Source organism: Gastrolobium bilobum, unplaced genomic scaffold (genome assembly GCF_033153095.1).
Source record: "Gastrolobium bilobum isolate Gb01-03AN ecotype WA unplaced genomic scaffold, APGP_CSIRO_Gbil_v1 utg18492, whole genome shotgun sequence".
NCBI classification, from domain to species: domain Eukaryota; kingdom Viridiplantae; phylum Streptophyta; class Magnoliopsida; order Fabales; family Fabaceae; genus Gastrolobium; species Gastrolobium bilobum.
Window position 1 is genome coordinate 104,034 of NW_026896253.1, and position 17,685 is coordinate 121,718.

At 30.2% G+C, this 17,685-nt stretch overlaps 1 protein-coding gene across 1 annotated transcript; it reads left to right on the forward strand.

Annotated features, from left to right (window-relative positions):
- The first annotated feature begins 11,370 nt into the window (after positions 1 to 11,370).
- On the forward strand, positions 11,371 to 15,688 carry LOC133298479 (bidirectional sugar transporter SWEET5-like). The gene is made up of 6 exons (XM_061497772.1): positions 11,371 to 11,416; positions 12,087 to 12,123; positions 12,844 to 13,060; positions 15,009 to 15,170; positions 15,293 to 15,415; positions 15,530 to 15,688. The coding sequence occupies exons 1-6, from the start codon at positions 11,371 to 11,373 to the stop codon at positions 15,686 to 15,688; spliced, it is 744 nt and encodes a 247-aa protein (XP_061353756.1).
- Positions 15,689 to 17,685: the final 1,997 nt, after the last annotated feature.

Below are 17,685 nucleotides of genomic sequence, written 5' to 3' on the forward strand. Positions count from 1 at the left end.
ATTTATTCAGTGTATGGTTGATAAATTAAGATCATGATGAAAAAGTTGTAGTGCTGCACCTTTGTGTGTTTTTAGGGAATGCGACCCATGTAGTGTAGTGTCCGCAATTGTCACATAGATAAAATAACTATTATTCCAATTTCAATTTGCTACATACTCCCCCCCCATCACCACTCACTCTCAATGGTTGAGGATCATCCACTTCCTAACTTAGTGCTGTTTGAGGTAACGAATTATCACATCATAAACATTACTAGTAATTTAGTATAACCCTTATGTGCTTAGAATCCCCACTCACCATTTCAGTAACGACATGTTTTTTTGTAGTTGAAAGGTGATAAGCAAAGGAGTTTAATTGCTTAAAAGCAATTTTTCTTTTTATCACAAATTTCCTTCTTTTTTTTGAAAACAAGGTTTTCTGCTTTCGTGTTTTTTAGTTGAATAGTGATGCATTTAGAGTTGGTCCATTGCATATAGCACAATCATTGATTCAAAAAATTCGCTGTCGATCAGAATTATATGTAGCCATCTTTTCTGTGTTTTTATCTTTTCTATGTGTTTTCGGTATTAGACAATATCCTTTATTATTGTAATTAACATTAATAATTTGTTTATTAGTAGGGGAAGAACATCCCATAGCCACTACAATGGGCCAAAAGTTTTTATTTTTTTAAAAATAAATTTGTAACTTTGACGGAACAAGCCACTTTAGATGCTCCCTCCCACTCCCAAAATAAAAATGTATGAATCTTTAAAACAAAAAAAAAGGTACATATTTGCTTTATCTAAGATTATGACATACTAGTTGAAAAAAAAAATAGTTTAGACATTTATTGTATGAAGTGTTGCTTTTTTTTTTTTCTTTCAAAAATCAAATTAAAGTTTTTGTTATTTTGCAAAAACAAAATTCAATTGTACTTTATAGTCGCCTCTAGAGACTTCTTTGTTTACGGGGAATTGCTTTAAGAATTGAACTCGTCACATATCTTAGCAAGACATGCATAGCATTACTGTGACGCTAGCCTCCTCTGCAAAATTCAAAGTGCACTTGGAGAAAAATTTCAATGGAGGTTACTGAATTTGATATTCTCTTTTATTAAAAATAGAATTTTTTTTGAATTTAAAGAAAAATATAAAAAAATAGATAAAAAGGATTTTTTTTTATTTTTTTAATAAAAGAGAGCATCGCATTCGGTAATCACGGTGCATTAAAGTTTTTCTCTACTCGAGTTTGCTTGCTGCACAGTTAAGATAACTGAGAAATTTGGTATATATATACACATATGGTTCTGGGATCTTGAACCATGGTGGTGTGCTTGGGTATTTTTTTTGGGTCATAGACCTTCTCTCTTAGTCATAGTGTTGTCTTTCTATGTCAACTTTCTTCACAGTTGAACTTGGCAATTTTGGGCTTAGCGGATCACAGAAGTTTTACTTGTCTAACAGCAGTGACAGGTTAGAAGCCCAGTATAAAAGTCTGTCTGGAATAGAAGATTCAAAAGCCCAGCCCATTGGTTAAAGTAAATCCAAGATGGGGGTTATTATTATCAAAGTAGTTGACCAGTAGCTTATTATTATTTTCTTAATTAATAATTTATTTTTAAAGTAGTTATACCATACGTGTAGATAAACAATCAAACTTGATTCACAAAATCAGAAAATTTAATCCATATTAATACACATTATTGGAATATTCAAGTGTAATAAGTCTCAAATTAATTAATAATAAGCTAAGCGTGCATAAGTGGAAGGACTTATGAACCCAGTGCTCTAAGGTTTTGGGTTGAGACATGATGTCGGACTCAATTGCTACAGTTGGAGTAACTTAGCTCATTGGTGGTGTCTCCTGCCACAGTAGGCAGGTCCAAGGGGAGCCCATGGTGGAGAACCACCATTAATGGGTTAAAGCCACATCAACCGTAGTAAATGAGTCCGACATCACGTGTGAACCCAAAACCTGAAGATATTTAGTTCGTGAGTTATCCATTTATATACATTTCACTTAACCCATTACAACTCAATGCGAGACTCATCACACTTGAATATCCTAATAATTGGGCTAAGCTAAGCCAAACAAAACACACTAAGTGGATTCAACACCATGTCACAACCCAAACCGTTAAGACATTGGGTTCATTCACTTGTATTAATTTTACTTAATCCATTACTAACCAATATGAGACTTATCAGTTATCACACTTGAATAATCCAACAATGTTAAGGAAAAAGAAGAGTGAAACTTATGTTAATTTCAATGAGCATTCGTATAGATCAGTAATGAAATTATCATTTAAGATAAGCAAAACTTGAGGTAATTAAGCACCTTACAAGTTTTCGTATACATTTCTTGTGTATATGAAGCCTAATATGTAAGTTGTCAATATAACTGTTTTCGAAAAAGATAAATAATCTTAAATTATTGTTTCAATCTGTACATAGTTATTTTAGAGAAAAAATAAAAAAGAGGGAGAGAGCAGAGCATTCACATGGCTAAGTCGATGTACTAAGTTGATTTGGGTTGAAGCTCAGTCGTTTAACTAAAACTGACCCAAATCATAAGTATGATAAAAGAATTAATAGCCCAAACGATAAAATAAAGTTTAGTTAGAATGAGCCTATTTGGGTTAGTGCTTAATAGAAACATTCTACTTTTGCAGCGGGATAATAATTGGGCTGTGCAAAAATTGTTTGGGATTTGAAAAAAAGGATAATAAGAAACATTACATTTAGTTATTTTTCCATCCGAAATGCTATATGCTTCCCATTCATTCATTAATATTTAACTAATAACCGATTTGTCATTAACTAGTAGGTCAAGTGTGAAAATTTAACCTAAAGGTTCAAATAGCGAAAAATAAACAGATAAAAAAGCATAATGATATGCAAATAATCAAGGAGAACTTCAAAAATAGCATACTTATAATCCCATTTGTTGGCAAACCTCACCAAAAAGAAATCCTCATTAAGATCTAAGACCAAAGTGCTTCCCTTCTGATTGGGCCATAAATGCTGCAACCACGAGTCCATTACTATAATTTTTGGTAAATTCATAGTTTATCATATTTTAAAGGGTTAAAATCACAACAATTAACATTGAAATCTAACTTAAAGTATAAAAACATAGAGTTATTTGGTTACAAAGCATTAACCTTATTTCTTTGATATATCTGTTCAATCCTTGCTACTTTTGTAGGAGAATCAGATTAGATTGGAGCAATGATTGATCTAGAAGAATTTAGAGTGATAAACGAGTAGTAATAATTTAGTTAAAATCTCCCTGATTCTATCTTTCGGAAAAATTATTGTATTAAAGATGATATATTTGGATCTTGTGTTCTTCGTAGTAGTTGTAAATCTTTCTTTTGTCTTTCCAATGGGACTAAGATCACATTAACTAGACGAGTCGGGTTCAAGTTATACCCAAAATACGAAAATAGAGACTTGCTCCAAAAGGCGTTTTAGCACCCCTAGAGCGCTAAAGCACACTCCTGCTTTAGTGCGATCAATACGTAGAATGACGTGTTTGCACACTATAGCGCCCAGTTGCGACCCATGATGTATTTAGGGTCCAAAATAAGGATTCCTTCATTATAAAAGCTATTCTTAAGAGGAATTTCAAAATTCTAGAGACTTTTGGCATGATTGCTTAGATTTTCATGTTCTTGAGAATCGGAGATGAATCATAGGCAAGATTGAGCTCGAATACGTGAAGATTCACCCTGCCTTGATATCAATTGAGTTTGGGGAAACCTTTACTATTTCTTGTGTTATTATTTTTACCATGTCCAGCTAATTTCCTTTGTGGTTAGGGTTAGATGGCACCTAATTTAATCTTTATTGTCAGGCGGGTTCCTAAGGAGCCCATGACGAGGAACAACCACCAATGGGCTAAGGCTACACCACCATATCAAGTGATTCCGACATCATATCTTAACTCAAAACCTTAAGACATTTGGTTCATGGGTCCTTTCACTTATAAACTCTTTTCTTAGCACATTACCAACCAATGTGGAATTCATCACACTTGAATAGCTCAACAATCTCTCCCTCAAGTATGAAATCCACATTGGTATGCTCCTCCTCAACCAAGTACCCAGACCCAAAGTACTCAACTTGTCTCCTAGCCAAACACCAGGCTAGCTCGAGTCCAATGTGGCTCTAATACTAGAGTCAGGCGGGTCTAAGGGGAGCCCCTAGCGGGGGAACACCACAAATGTGCTAAGTTACACCACCATATTAAGTGGGTCAAACACCATGTCTCAACCACACCAAGTCTCCACTCTCACCGCACCACTGTCAGGAGGATCTAGGAGGAGCCCCTGACGAGGGATCACCACCAATGGACTAAGCTTGACCAACCATATCAAGTGGGTCTGATACCATGTCATAACCCAAAATCTTAAGTCAGTGGGTTCATGGGTCCATCCACTTCATTTAGCCCATTACCAATTAATGTGGAACTCATCACACTTGAATAACCTAACGTTTATGTTTCGAAAATAATCTTTAATGCAGTTTTTCCTTTTTATGTTGAATGAGTGTGCTTGTTTTTCATGCTTCTTTGATTTAATCTTATAGATTGGATTCAATTTCATATATAACAATAGGAATGTTGTTATATGAATTTGGTTTGACCATTCATTATTAATTTGTATGATTATAAGAATAGACATATGAAGTGAGCCATTTTGTGATTTTTAATTTTATTGCTTAAACCCTCTTGAGAAACATCAAGGCAATGAGTTTTAATTAATTTAAGGAAATTAATGAGCAATATAAAAATAACGATTAATTAAAGTTTTAATTTAGAGCATAAGGGGAGATTGAGGGAAATTGAATCCCTATTCACGTTTTTCTTGATTGCATACACATTTGCCTTTGTGTTCTTGTTACTCTTTTCTATTTAATAACTGTTTTTTTTAAAGCAAATAACTGTATAGTTTTTATCTAAATATCTTTTTCAAATTATCCAACTTAAGTAATATAGTGCTTGAAACATTAATTCTCATGGGAGCAATACTCTATTCACTCTTTTTTTTTTTTTTGGTGAGCAGCTTATTCACTCACTCTTTATTTCTTGTAGTACCTGTACATGCGTAACACTGGGATTTATATTAACAAAAAATTAACATATCAGTTAGTGTAAATTAAAAGATAACAATAACTCTCATATTAAGTTAGTGACATGGATTCAATGATATGGTATATGAAAATTGTGTGAGAAATGTCCAGATGCCAAATATTTGCCGCATGGAAATAAATAACATTAGGAACATTGGGGAAAATCCAAAAGTAACACGGTGGAGGTGGTAGGTCGTAAGGTATGCATCACGCATGAAAAAGAAACCAAGATCCTCGTGCTATTTTGCTGGAAAGGTGATTCCCGATAGTTCAGTTTTTTTTTTTTTTTTTTTTAATTCACGTTATTATTATTATTATTATTATTATTATTATTATTATTATTATTATTATTGGCTATGTTGCACCGATACTGACACGGGACACGGGACGACACGACACACCGACACGTTAATTTAAAAAATATCATATTTTTCGACACGTTGAGACACATTTTGATATTAAATAATATTTTTAATATATATAATACAATATATATTTAATACATATAACAGCCCATAATAAATCATATATATAACCAATCAAATATTCAAATTTCATTACACAAATATAAACAAAAATAATTTTTCGTACCTTATTAATTTTTCATGTTAAATTTCATAACAGAAAAAAATTGATTTATAAATTATTTTTTTATGTTTAGTTAATAAAATAAAATTAAGATCTCAAAAAAAAAAATATGTCCGATGCGTGTCGGAGCATTGATCGAGTGTCGAAAACAGTTGACTGCGTGTCGAAAAAACGTGTCAAAACGTTGACTATGTGTTCCAAAATATTGATCGCGTGTCGGAACATGTCGGTATCAAACACTTGTCCGACACACATTTTTTTGAAAAAATGTGCGTGCTTCCTTTTATTGGTATATTTTTGACTACGGAGTTTCTGAGTTTACCAAGATATCATTACCTATGATGGTGTTAATTCGCACTTTAGGATCTAACTATAAACGTGTAGATTTTATGCAGATTGAACATCGGTTCCCTGAAAAATGAAAATGCATGTGATTAGTGGTGAAGAGGCAAATTGGAGGAGGAGTTCAACTTGAAGAGAATTATGTCCCAAAGTGGCAATTTCAAGCCACATAACTTTGAGGATTAATATTCACATCATTAAACTTATGTAACCAAATTCTGTCTATAACTGAATGGTAAACGAAGAGACGGACTTAAATTCTAAAACATTGATATTTTTGTAATTGGAAGATGACAAACGAAATCGAGTCTTTTTTTTTCAAAGGCTAGCTAATGATTCTAAATCTTTTGCTGGTCTTAAATAATTGGGGAATGCTGTTACATATTTCTGTGTTTTATTTCCCTGACTTTTGGAATAACATAAAGAATTATAACTCAGCTATTCTATAAACATCGAGATAGGATCCAAATTTATTTTTTCTTGCATCGATCACATGATCAGATTAAAGACCAAATAATGGATGAACTCATATCAAGAGTGTACTGTTAAATATCAAGATCAAATAATGAAAGAACCATTTTCAGTGTTACACATCAAGTTCATAAAGACTTCTGGGGCCCCCAAGTTAGGTATCGGAACTAATTTGGTGAGTGTGTTTTGTCTATGTACTTTGATTGATAAATCGTAAACCCAACTTATTAAACATTTTGTTCTGTACTCATTTCTATATCTATTCAAAATTCCAAATCTATCAAAATCAGGGTTTTAATTTTTTGGTTACGGTCACAATTGCATTGCAACTAATGTGGTCATATATGTTGCGGTATGTTCACTAAAAAATAAAATAAAAAATGTTGCGTTATGTGATGTGGCAAAAGCGGAGGGAGAGGCAATCATTGAAGGTTCTTTATTCCTAAATTATTATTATTTTATTATTATATATATAAAATAATATTTGTCTAATAATAATAAATTATTAGCACTAATAGCTAATTTCTTCTTAAAAAATACTTATAATAATAATTCATCTTATTATTCTTAATAATACTTATAACTTTATTTTTTTTCGGCCCCATCACAAAAAATCCAAGTTCCACCAATCTCATCCGTGATTGAAACAATAAAATGTACCTTTTAGAATCCATATACATACATCACGTACCATCTCTTCTCTAGACCTCAAATTCCTGTTAATATTTTTATATACACAGAGCAAATAGAAAATTAACACTTTGCTTTCCAGATACTCCCTATATAATCAATGAAAGCAACTACCAAAAAAGAGAGAGTCAAAACCGTATATAATTAGGACTGCCACACAACATAGCCAACATTTTCTAGCACTTGCTTGATCAAGCATTTTTTAAAGCCACCCCTTAAAGTTACAAACTCTCTATCCCAATCTGTAGCAGAATCCAAAGCTATAAAGGATTTCAAATTATAAAACCTTTTCCTATTCTTAGCTAGCAACAACATAATATTCGACTTTGATGAGAATGGCCATGTTCTTTGCAGTAATCAGAGCCAACGAGACCAATCCATTCTCCATTAGTTTACTTCACTTTCATTGGTAACTTTCTCTATAGTAGTAAGTGTGTTGGATATTTGATTCCACTATTTATTAATCCTTCTCTAACCAGTTTACTCTTCCACACAAACTCATTTACTTTCTGTACTCCGAACGTTTATCCACAACCTCATCAAAGATTGATGCTCAGCGCACAAATCTGGCAAAGCGTGACAACACCAACCAACCAGAGGTTACTGAAAAGGTGTGCTCAATTTTCTTGACCATCACTCCGATCACTTTTGTTCTTAATTCCATGCTTGTTTACAATTTACATTGATAGTATATTGCAATTAATTTTTGGGTTAGTTAATCAAGATTAAGTATTTTTTTAAGGACTATTTTATCACTGAAAAAAAAAAGCTAATCAATTAGCCTCCGGAAACAAGGGGATCTCATTATAAAGGGTGAATTTCGAGTTCGAGTTCTAGATACGAAACTATGTAAAAAATTTGGAAAAAAGAGTTTTGCTGTTTTTATGGTCTTACTCGGATTAATCGATTAATTGATGATCAGGTAGAGAAATTGAAAAATAAAATAAAATATTAAATCCATAATTATAACTTTCATGCCTATTTATTTAAGGGTTTAGTGTGTGTCATTTAAAAGGACACAAGTTGTGTCATTTTATTAATTTACACAGAGTACGACCGGTCGTACTCTGTGTAATTATGAAAAGTTATTTTTTTTCACTTTACATGTCAACGATATGACTGGAAAGAGAGAGAGAAAAAAGCAACTTTTCAGTTTTACACAAAGTACGACCAGTGTAAAACACCTGAAACGACACAAACTTGTGTCAATCAAAAGGATACTTCTTTTTCTCTTTATTTAAACCCATCTCCCGGATAAAGAGAAAGAACGAGAGTAAAAAAAGCGACAATTTAGTGGAAATGTTATGATTCGAAAGATAAAAAAGGATGCATATGCTCCATTTTGGTTATAGACTCTGGATTCTTTTGGTATTGGGTAGTCTTTTCCTTAGTCGCTCATTTTGAAATAGTCATTTCTCAAAAGGAAGAATGAATTGTCACGACTCAAATTCATGTAAAAAGTTAATACAAAAGAAAAAGGGCCTATTGAAAGAGACACATTACATAACATAAGTACTCCATTGAAGAGAGATGTTGTTGGTTTAATGTCTGACATAACAGCTACAATGAAATTAAAAACAATTGGAGTTAAAGAATAAAGATTTAATAGATATATGTATAGCTCTTTTTAGAAGAAAATAAGCTTGTAGCATAATCGTAACATTATTTTATAAGAAGGGCTAATACATAGGTTTATTTTATTTTGTTCAATCAGTACATTATCGAAAATGATTTTAAATTTGTTCAACAAATTAAATATGTAAGTTGAATAAGGTATAAATTTGGCTGAATCTCATGATATAAAAATTATGCTAATAAAAAATTTCTGAGGCTTATCTGTATTATTAATAAAAACAAAAAATTTAACACCGTAGTATTTAGATGTTAGGATATCAACTTAAAAATGCTTCTTCTTTTTTTTTAAAAAAAAATTAGGTGGAATTAGATGCCAATATTCCACTAGAGCTAGGGCAAATCCTTAATCTCTTTAAGAATTTACGAGAGTAACTACAAACTACACTACCAACAAAATTTTCACATTAACCGAACTTGCATCGGATACAAAGTCTAATCCTTAACTAACTGCTAATAAAATGTGAACACATTTTTGTTATATAGTGCGCTCTATATTCATATTCTACACAATTATAAAGGGCATTATCAAATTTTCTTTTTCTAAAGTAGTATTAATATTTAGTTCAATGTAAATATTTAGTCGATTAACCAATTACAACTATATATTAGGGATAATATATAGTTGTAAATTTAAAAATTATTTTTTTAAAAAGCTATCAGTTGACATAACGAAGAAGAAAAAATAATTTTAATATTGTAACTATATACTAACCTTAATATATAATTGTAATTACATAAGTTTTTTTTTTTGGCAAAGTTGGAACGCTATTATAATATAAGCAATGTACCACTGGTGCAGCATTATTTCCAATAAGTGCATTGTTCCACTTTTTGTATGTTTGATCTTTTACCCTTTTCCACGTAAACAAACAAAGTTGTAGCACATGCGTATATTTGAGAATGTGGTCCTTTGCCTAATTGTTAGGTTGAGGATATTGAAGGCCCAGAATCAAAACGTGAGCTAGCAACTTTTTTTTTTTTTTTTTTAATTTCTAGGATATCTTCATACCTTATGAGAAAGCGAGTATTCCTTTTAAAACAAAGTGGTATGGTTAAGTTTTTTTTTCTTTATAAATTAAGAATATCTAAGTTTTAAATATTTGAAAAAATAACAAATAAAGGTCAACCGAAAAAACTTATGAAAATAAAGAGCACATAATTGTTAAGATTTAATTTTATTTCATTGTATTTGTAGTTAGAGAAATCTTAATCCTCTTAAAAGGTAAGAAAAAAAATAATTTACATAAAAAATATAAAAGATAGGTTTTAAGACTTTCAAAAATATTTTTGTATACGTTTTCTATTTTGGTAAAAGATGCGAGAGAATTCAACCATGTAGATAACTATCAATATCATTTACCTTTTCTAGTATGATTCTTTGCTTTTGATGAAGTTGACTGAAAGGATAGCAAATTGGAGATCAGTCAAAATTCAAGCATACCCTCTGTCATTATAATTAAGCATATTTAGAAAAAAAGTAAATGATATTTATCAACTTTTTTTCAGGATAATACTTGACACCGTCCTGACCAAGATTATTGTCTATAGTAAGATAAATATTAAAACGCGGATTTCTCTTGTACTTTTTATCAAAAACAAAGATTACATTATCTAGAAGCACAACACAATTGGTAGATAGCTGGATTCCTTAAACATGCTGGCAGGGGTTCGATTCCTGGCCGTGTGTATGGAAAAGACTTTGTTGGAAGAGGTTTACCACTTAATGTGATCTCTCGTTTCGAAAGGATTAGTCTTCGACTGTGGAGGATACCTTGGGAAACCAAAAAAAAAAAAAAAACGTCCTAATCGGGTGGAAGTTTGATGGTATTAATTAGTATTATGTAGAAGTAGAAGGATAGGAGAAAACTTGCATGTTATTTTTTTCAGGTAAAAATAAAATCAATTTTAGGAATTTTTTTTGTTTTAGTGTAAAAAAGATGTAGTTATATACACTTCTATATATTAAAATAGATTCACTCAAAATAATTTAATTTATTATTTTATTCTTTTTTTAAAGAAAAACATTTCTCATTTTCAATTACTTTCTTTTAAAGATTTTGTTAAGAAAATAACACCTCATTTTAAATTTCTTTAAGCAAATATTCTTAACTTCTCTATATTTTTTAATATTAAATTTAAATTCTCTTATAATTAACTATCTTTTTTATCCATATATTTTTTTAATTCTAACTAATAAGGATATTCACTTGAATGCACTAATTTCAGGAATAGTATTTGTTTGCAAGACAATTTTTTGAAGAAAAAAAGAAAAAAAGTTGATTCACCTTTGAACTGAAAATACATTTGACCATAAGACATTAATTAGGTTCTTTTTATTTTTTGACTATATTTTCATCATTCCAAAAAAAATAAAAAAAAATAAACCTCTAGTACAGAAATATATAAGAGTCTCTTCACTCTCTTGTCTTCTGTATGCTTCAAAGCTCATCTCTCTCTCTTAATTTCTCTCTCCCTTTCTGTGAATTTGTGTTGAATTTCTCTGCAGAAAGAAGATCTTCGAAAATGGGGGGCGCTACTGCAATAGCTCGTAACGTTGTTGGCATTATAGGTTTGTGTCCCTCTCTCTCTCTGAATGGCAATCTGAATTTTAACATGATTTTGAAAGAAATTTTTTTCGAGCGAAATAGAGAAAATAGTTTTGGGAGGGAATTAATCATGAATCGTTGAATGTATTAATTTTTTTTTTTTTTTTTTGGATAAACTACCAGCAATTTTATTCTGAACAATTCATGATTAAGGCTTTAAATCACTTCAGAAAATATACCGAGGATCGAACATGATCTTACCATATCTATTCAGCTCTCATGCTCAATTGAATTATCATTATTTGGTAAAAAAAGAAGAAGAAGAAGAAGAAAATTTTCAATTTAATTGTAAATGTGTTTTTTAGTTTTTTCTTTAAAAAAAAATGAATTTACGCATGAAAATCAAATAAAAACGTGTGAATCATTTTACATCAACATAAATTACATTTTCAATCTTGTGGATTTTAATTATATTTAATTTTTCTAATTTTTAATTACATAAATAATTACATACGAGTTTTTTTTAATATGAATGAGTAAAGTATAAATTGTTATTCTTGCAAAGGTGTAATAATAACATGCCCAACAAAGGTACATATTATCATTGAAAAAATGTTAATGTTTGATCCGTTTAGGATGCTAAGCACTGCACTGAGTTGTCTATGTTCTGACGTTTTTGCTTTTTCTGTGCAGGCAATGTCATCTCCTTCGGCTTGTTCTTTTCACCTGCGTACGTAAACTCTCCTCTTTCTCTTTGACTCTTTGTTTTTATTTTGTATTTTTTTTTTATTATTTGTTATGTTGGGATTTATTGTAATATGCACCGCTCCATGATTCATCGCGCTTCTCTTTATTGAATCACGCATAGTTAAAGCATATTTATGACATACTAATATTTTGTCTTCAAAATATAGATGGTCAAGTGTTTGTAGATAAGGATTAAAAAAGTTATTAGTAATCTCAGTTATAAATGAATGTAATTGCGTTTGATTAGATTATTTTCTATTAAAATACTAAAAATATCATGCTCTTATTAATGTGCTACCTTATTCTATTTAATGTAAATAATAAAAGGATTAAATTAAAAGAACAATTAATATCATCTCTGTTTTTTAAAGTATTAAATCTCAATTATAAAAAATAAAATCAATTTTTTTAAAATTATTTTATATTAAAATACTTTAATTAGTGCCTTGTTTTATCATGTTTAATGTAAGTAATAATGGAAGAAAGTTATAAAATAAATAAATTAATATATCATCTCAATTTTTTAAATAACAAATAAAATAAAAATAATTTTTCATCTAAAACTACGTATATGTTGAAATGAGGTAGTAATGTATTAAGTATTGATTGATTATATTGCCAAAGAATTACTTGTAGTTAATAATAATGCACTGTTTTCTTTTTTGAGATATATATTTATTGGGTTATTTCAAATGAATTGCAGTCCTACTTTCTTTGGAATTATAAAGAACAAGTCAGTGGAAGAGTTCAAGCCTGATCCTTACATAGCTACGTTGCTGAATTGTGCGTTTTGGGTGTTCTATGGATTACCTTTTGTGCACCCACATAGCATTTTAGTCCTCACCATCAATAGTGTTGGGCTTGTGTTCGAGTTTGTCTATCTTACCATATTTTGTATCTATGCCAGCGACAAAGGACGGGTATGTATGCTTTTCATCTATGCTTTTTCGCATCATTATCATTTGAATCCTTCATTAATTCTCTTGCCAATAATGTAAAATACTAAAATGTCTAGAATGGCCTATATAATCCTTTTGAAGTATCAACATCTCATGGTTTTTTTTTCTTTGCCTCTGAATTGGGTAAGTTTCATGGTAATTGAAAAAATTCCTAGTTATGAATGCTACGCCAGCAAAATTAGTCTTGGTGACTATGACAATGGCTATTTAAGGAGTCAAAAGTAAACAAAAGTTTAGGTGATTGATAAACTTGGAATATTTCTTAAATTATTCATAGTGCTCCTTTTATATAATAAATCAGATTTCGATGATCTTTGAAGGAAAGAAATACCAATACACTATATATGTTGTAAAAGTTCGAATAATAATATAAGATGCTTAAAGAATATTAATAGCATAAAGATAATAAAAAATTCAGATAAATAAAAAAATCTTAATGAAATCCTAATTATATGGATAAATTTAATATTTTATTTTTATATACATTTATCAAAGATAAATTTAGAAAACATAAAAAACATCAAAATCTGAAATAAGACTTTAGGGTTAGAAATATTATTATCATTAAATTCACAAATCAAAATAGCATAAGAAATTATAATTTAATTATTATGCATAATTATACTTGAGAGTTAATTAGAAATATTTAAAGAGTTAATTTTTAAAAAATAAGACTTTAATTTTATTCTAAACATATTTTAGGTAGTGATTATTATAATTAAACTATTAGTAATAGTGATTAAGTAATAGTTTAAAAAACATTGAGATTAGATAAAAGGTATACCTTGATGTATCCTTTTATAATTGATGTGATATTTTGTTTTTGTGTAAGTTAATAATCACTCATGTACGTGGAGATTCTCTCTTATAATTGTTGTTTTACTATAAACAAATATACTGGTCCCTTTACGTAAGATGTGCATGTGCAGAGATTAATTACCAGTTTTTGCATCCTCAACAGTAAGTTTAATTTGATGTCAAACACCTTTTTTTCTTTTTCCCACTGCTTAGTTGATAAGAAAATAACTCGTTCTTTGCTGGTTATGGGTTTGCTTTTTCTGCAGTTACTACAGATAAGATATCTGCAGTAAGTCCAATACTATGTCGTTTTGGGGCAGAAATCATGGTGCTTTTGTAATTTTAATTTATTTTAGGGTTATAATAGTCTTTATATTTATAATTTTTTAAGATTTCAATACCAAAACGACGTCGTTTTGAAGCAGATAACTTATCTGCATTAACTGCAGAAACATTTATCCCATTTTTAAATTACTATTTTGTGAGAAATTTGTCAGCCAGCAACCATATAGTCGTAGATAACTTATTAAATGGTGGATTCCAATTATCTTGGTACTATAGGCATATCTATTCCTTTGCTAAAAATAGTAAAATGTGGGACTTAAGTGAGAATAATTATAAGTGGTTGGAAAAAATGGTAAAAGTAAGTTACATTGTTTTTTTCAAATTTAATAAAAATGTTTTAATTTTCGGTATCACGCGAGTATAGAAGATATTTTCTCCAATTATACATAATATATTATTATAATATAAAGTGGATAGAGAAATACTAAAGGAAAGCCCTATAAATCTCAAGATGTCAAATGCACATACCAAACAATAATTAAGATTTAAGAAGATGATTATTATCATCCTATAGTAATAATATCAGTGATTAATTCCCTTGTATCTCTTTTTTGGCTTACTAATTTTCAACATGTCCAAGTTAATTAGATTACTCCAAAGGAAAAATAAGACATGTTAATTACCATCATGGATACATAGGCATATCACAATCGATTTGATTAAGAAAACTTTTATATTTTTGAATAATCTCTGCTTTATTAATTGAATGTTTAGGAGATGCTCCAATTCATGGTTGCCACTTACTGTCTCTTCCCTCTAATTTCAGAAAAAGGTGCTTCTTTTTCTTTTCATAGAGGTTATTTTCTTTGCTGCCATTGTTCTTATAACAATGCTGGCTCTGCATGGCACTCACCGAAGGTCGTTAGTGGTTGGTGTTCTCTGTGATGTCTTCAATGTTATGATGTATGTCGCTCCTCTTACAATCATGGTAAGTCTTTAATTTACATATCCCATATAACTTAATTACATTATAAGGTCATATATTCATATATGAATTGAAGTCTATCTTATAAATTTTTTTCACTCCAACTTATATATATAAATGAACAGGCAAAGGTTATAAAAACTAAGAGTGTGAAATACATGCCATTCTGGCTCTCTCTGGCTAACTTCCTTAATGGTGTGTGCTGGACAACTTATGCTCTCATCCACCCCTTTGACATTTATGTTTTGGTAATTAATTACCTTACTTTTCACTCTCTATGATTTTTCTTTCTTTTCAATCATTTATAGTTCTTGAATGAAATTTTTGTTTCCCATATTGTTACCTTTTGTATATTCTTGTAGATTAGCAACGGTATTGGAGCAATCTCTGGACTTTTTCAACTCATGCTATATGCTTGCTACTGCTCCAACAAGGGAGAAAAAGATGATGATGATGGTGATCGTGACTTAAAGCCAAGTGGGGTTCAGCTTTCTACCTTAAATGGAAGAAGTGCAGTTTGATGACACTTTCTTCTCTATGACTTTACTCCTTCTTGATCTTTTATACTTCTATCTATCCTTTAATTTGGAATGACAATAGAGATTTTTATATATGTATGGTGGTGGATTTTATAATATGCATGTGATGCTTACATATGATTTTTCATTTTAAACTTCCGAAATTTTGAAGTCAAATGTGTACATATTTTCGCAGACCAACTTTGAGACCATATATGTTCGATCATCTGCTTGCATTTAAAAGTTCAATAAAAATTAAGTGCACTCATACCTGTAAGAAAATTATGCAAATCTTTATATTATATATTTTGGATTTGGATCATCTCTCATGTAAAAAAATGTTCTATATATTTGATCACAATCACTCAAATAAAAAATCCCATTCAAATCAAAACTCTCTGCATAACCACATTAATTTGCAATTAAAATTTTTAAGAAATAATCACCTTAAAAATATACAAGGACATGAATTCATCTTCAGTCATGTTACAACATCATTAATGTAACGACATGGAACTAAACTACTTGTTGTCTAATTTTCATGTGAGTCCACTCTAAAAAAATTTCTTGTGGAAGTACATCTCTCATTTGAGTCCATTCATTGCCAGTCTCAAATAGTTCCAACCATATATGTTGATGAATTCTTTGGCTAGAGTACCGCATCTTTTGCAAATGGAGCAAATTGTTCGGGATCAAATGTCATGTTTATACGTACAAAGTTGTGCAATAAGCAACGAGCAAAAATCATTTGACATTCTATTCCATTAGGATGAAATGAAAGTTTATTAATGTTGCCCATCATTTCCGTTAATTAAAAGCTAAAATGTTTAACTTAAAAAAGAAATAGGTTAAATAAAAAAAAATCCATCGAAAACGAGCTCATAGTACCTCAATGTCCAAAATTGCTTAGTTATCTAAGCCTACTTTGTTTTCACTCTTTGCCTGTTTCCGGCAACATGGTAGCTACATCATTTCCGTGCAATCATGCTGCCTCTGCATTTCTCAGATCTGTTCCTTCTCTCCACTTCCAGTTCCAGTTCCAGGTACTCTCCGCTTTCCACTTCCAGGTACTCTCCTCCACATTTATTTTTCCACTCACCCCTCTTCTGAAAATCAACCACTTTTCTTCTCTTTTTTTGGTTAAAAATAGTTTCACTTGGATCCGAATCCGGTTACTGCTTATGAATTGGATCAAATAAGCAAACCCCTTTGCTCAAAATTTGATTTTTGTTTTTATACTTTTACAGTTTCAAGCAAAGTTGTTTCATTTCTTATTCTCTTGATTTTCAGATGGTTCTGTGAGTCTCCGTAGCTGGAAATCAGACAAAGCAAGTTTGCTGGGAGAGTTTCAAATCTTGCCCGTAATTCATTTGCTATGTACTTCTCTCTCTCTCTCACACACACACACACTTTCATCAGAGATTATGGCATTCTTGTTCATATATCTTTAATGTAGGGGATGATATATTATCCAACATTAATATATCATTATTATCACCAGAGGTAATTTTGTTTCGCATATATATGATTGTATTGGAATTGATTGGTTTAATGAAACACAATCACTGGATTGCGTTTAATTAATCGGGTGGAAGTTTGGTGGTATTACGTAGAAGGATAGGAGAAAACTCTCGCGTGTTATTTTTTTAGGTAAAAATAAAATCAATTTGCGGAAAATATTTTTTTTAAAAGAAAGACATGTCTCATTTTTAACTACTTTCTTTTAAAGATTTTTTAAAGAAAATAACATATGTAATTTTTAATATTAAAAAAATTAAAAATGACATATGTCATTACTTTCTCTTTATTTTTAATATTAAATTTAAATTCTCTTATAATTAATTAACTATACATTTTTTTAATTCTAACTATATAAAGGATATTAACTAGAATGCACTAATGTCAGGACCAACATTTGTTTGCAAGGCACTTTTTTTAAAAAAAAGGAAAAATATAAGTGGATTCACCTTTGACCTGAAAATAAATTTGACTATTTTTAA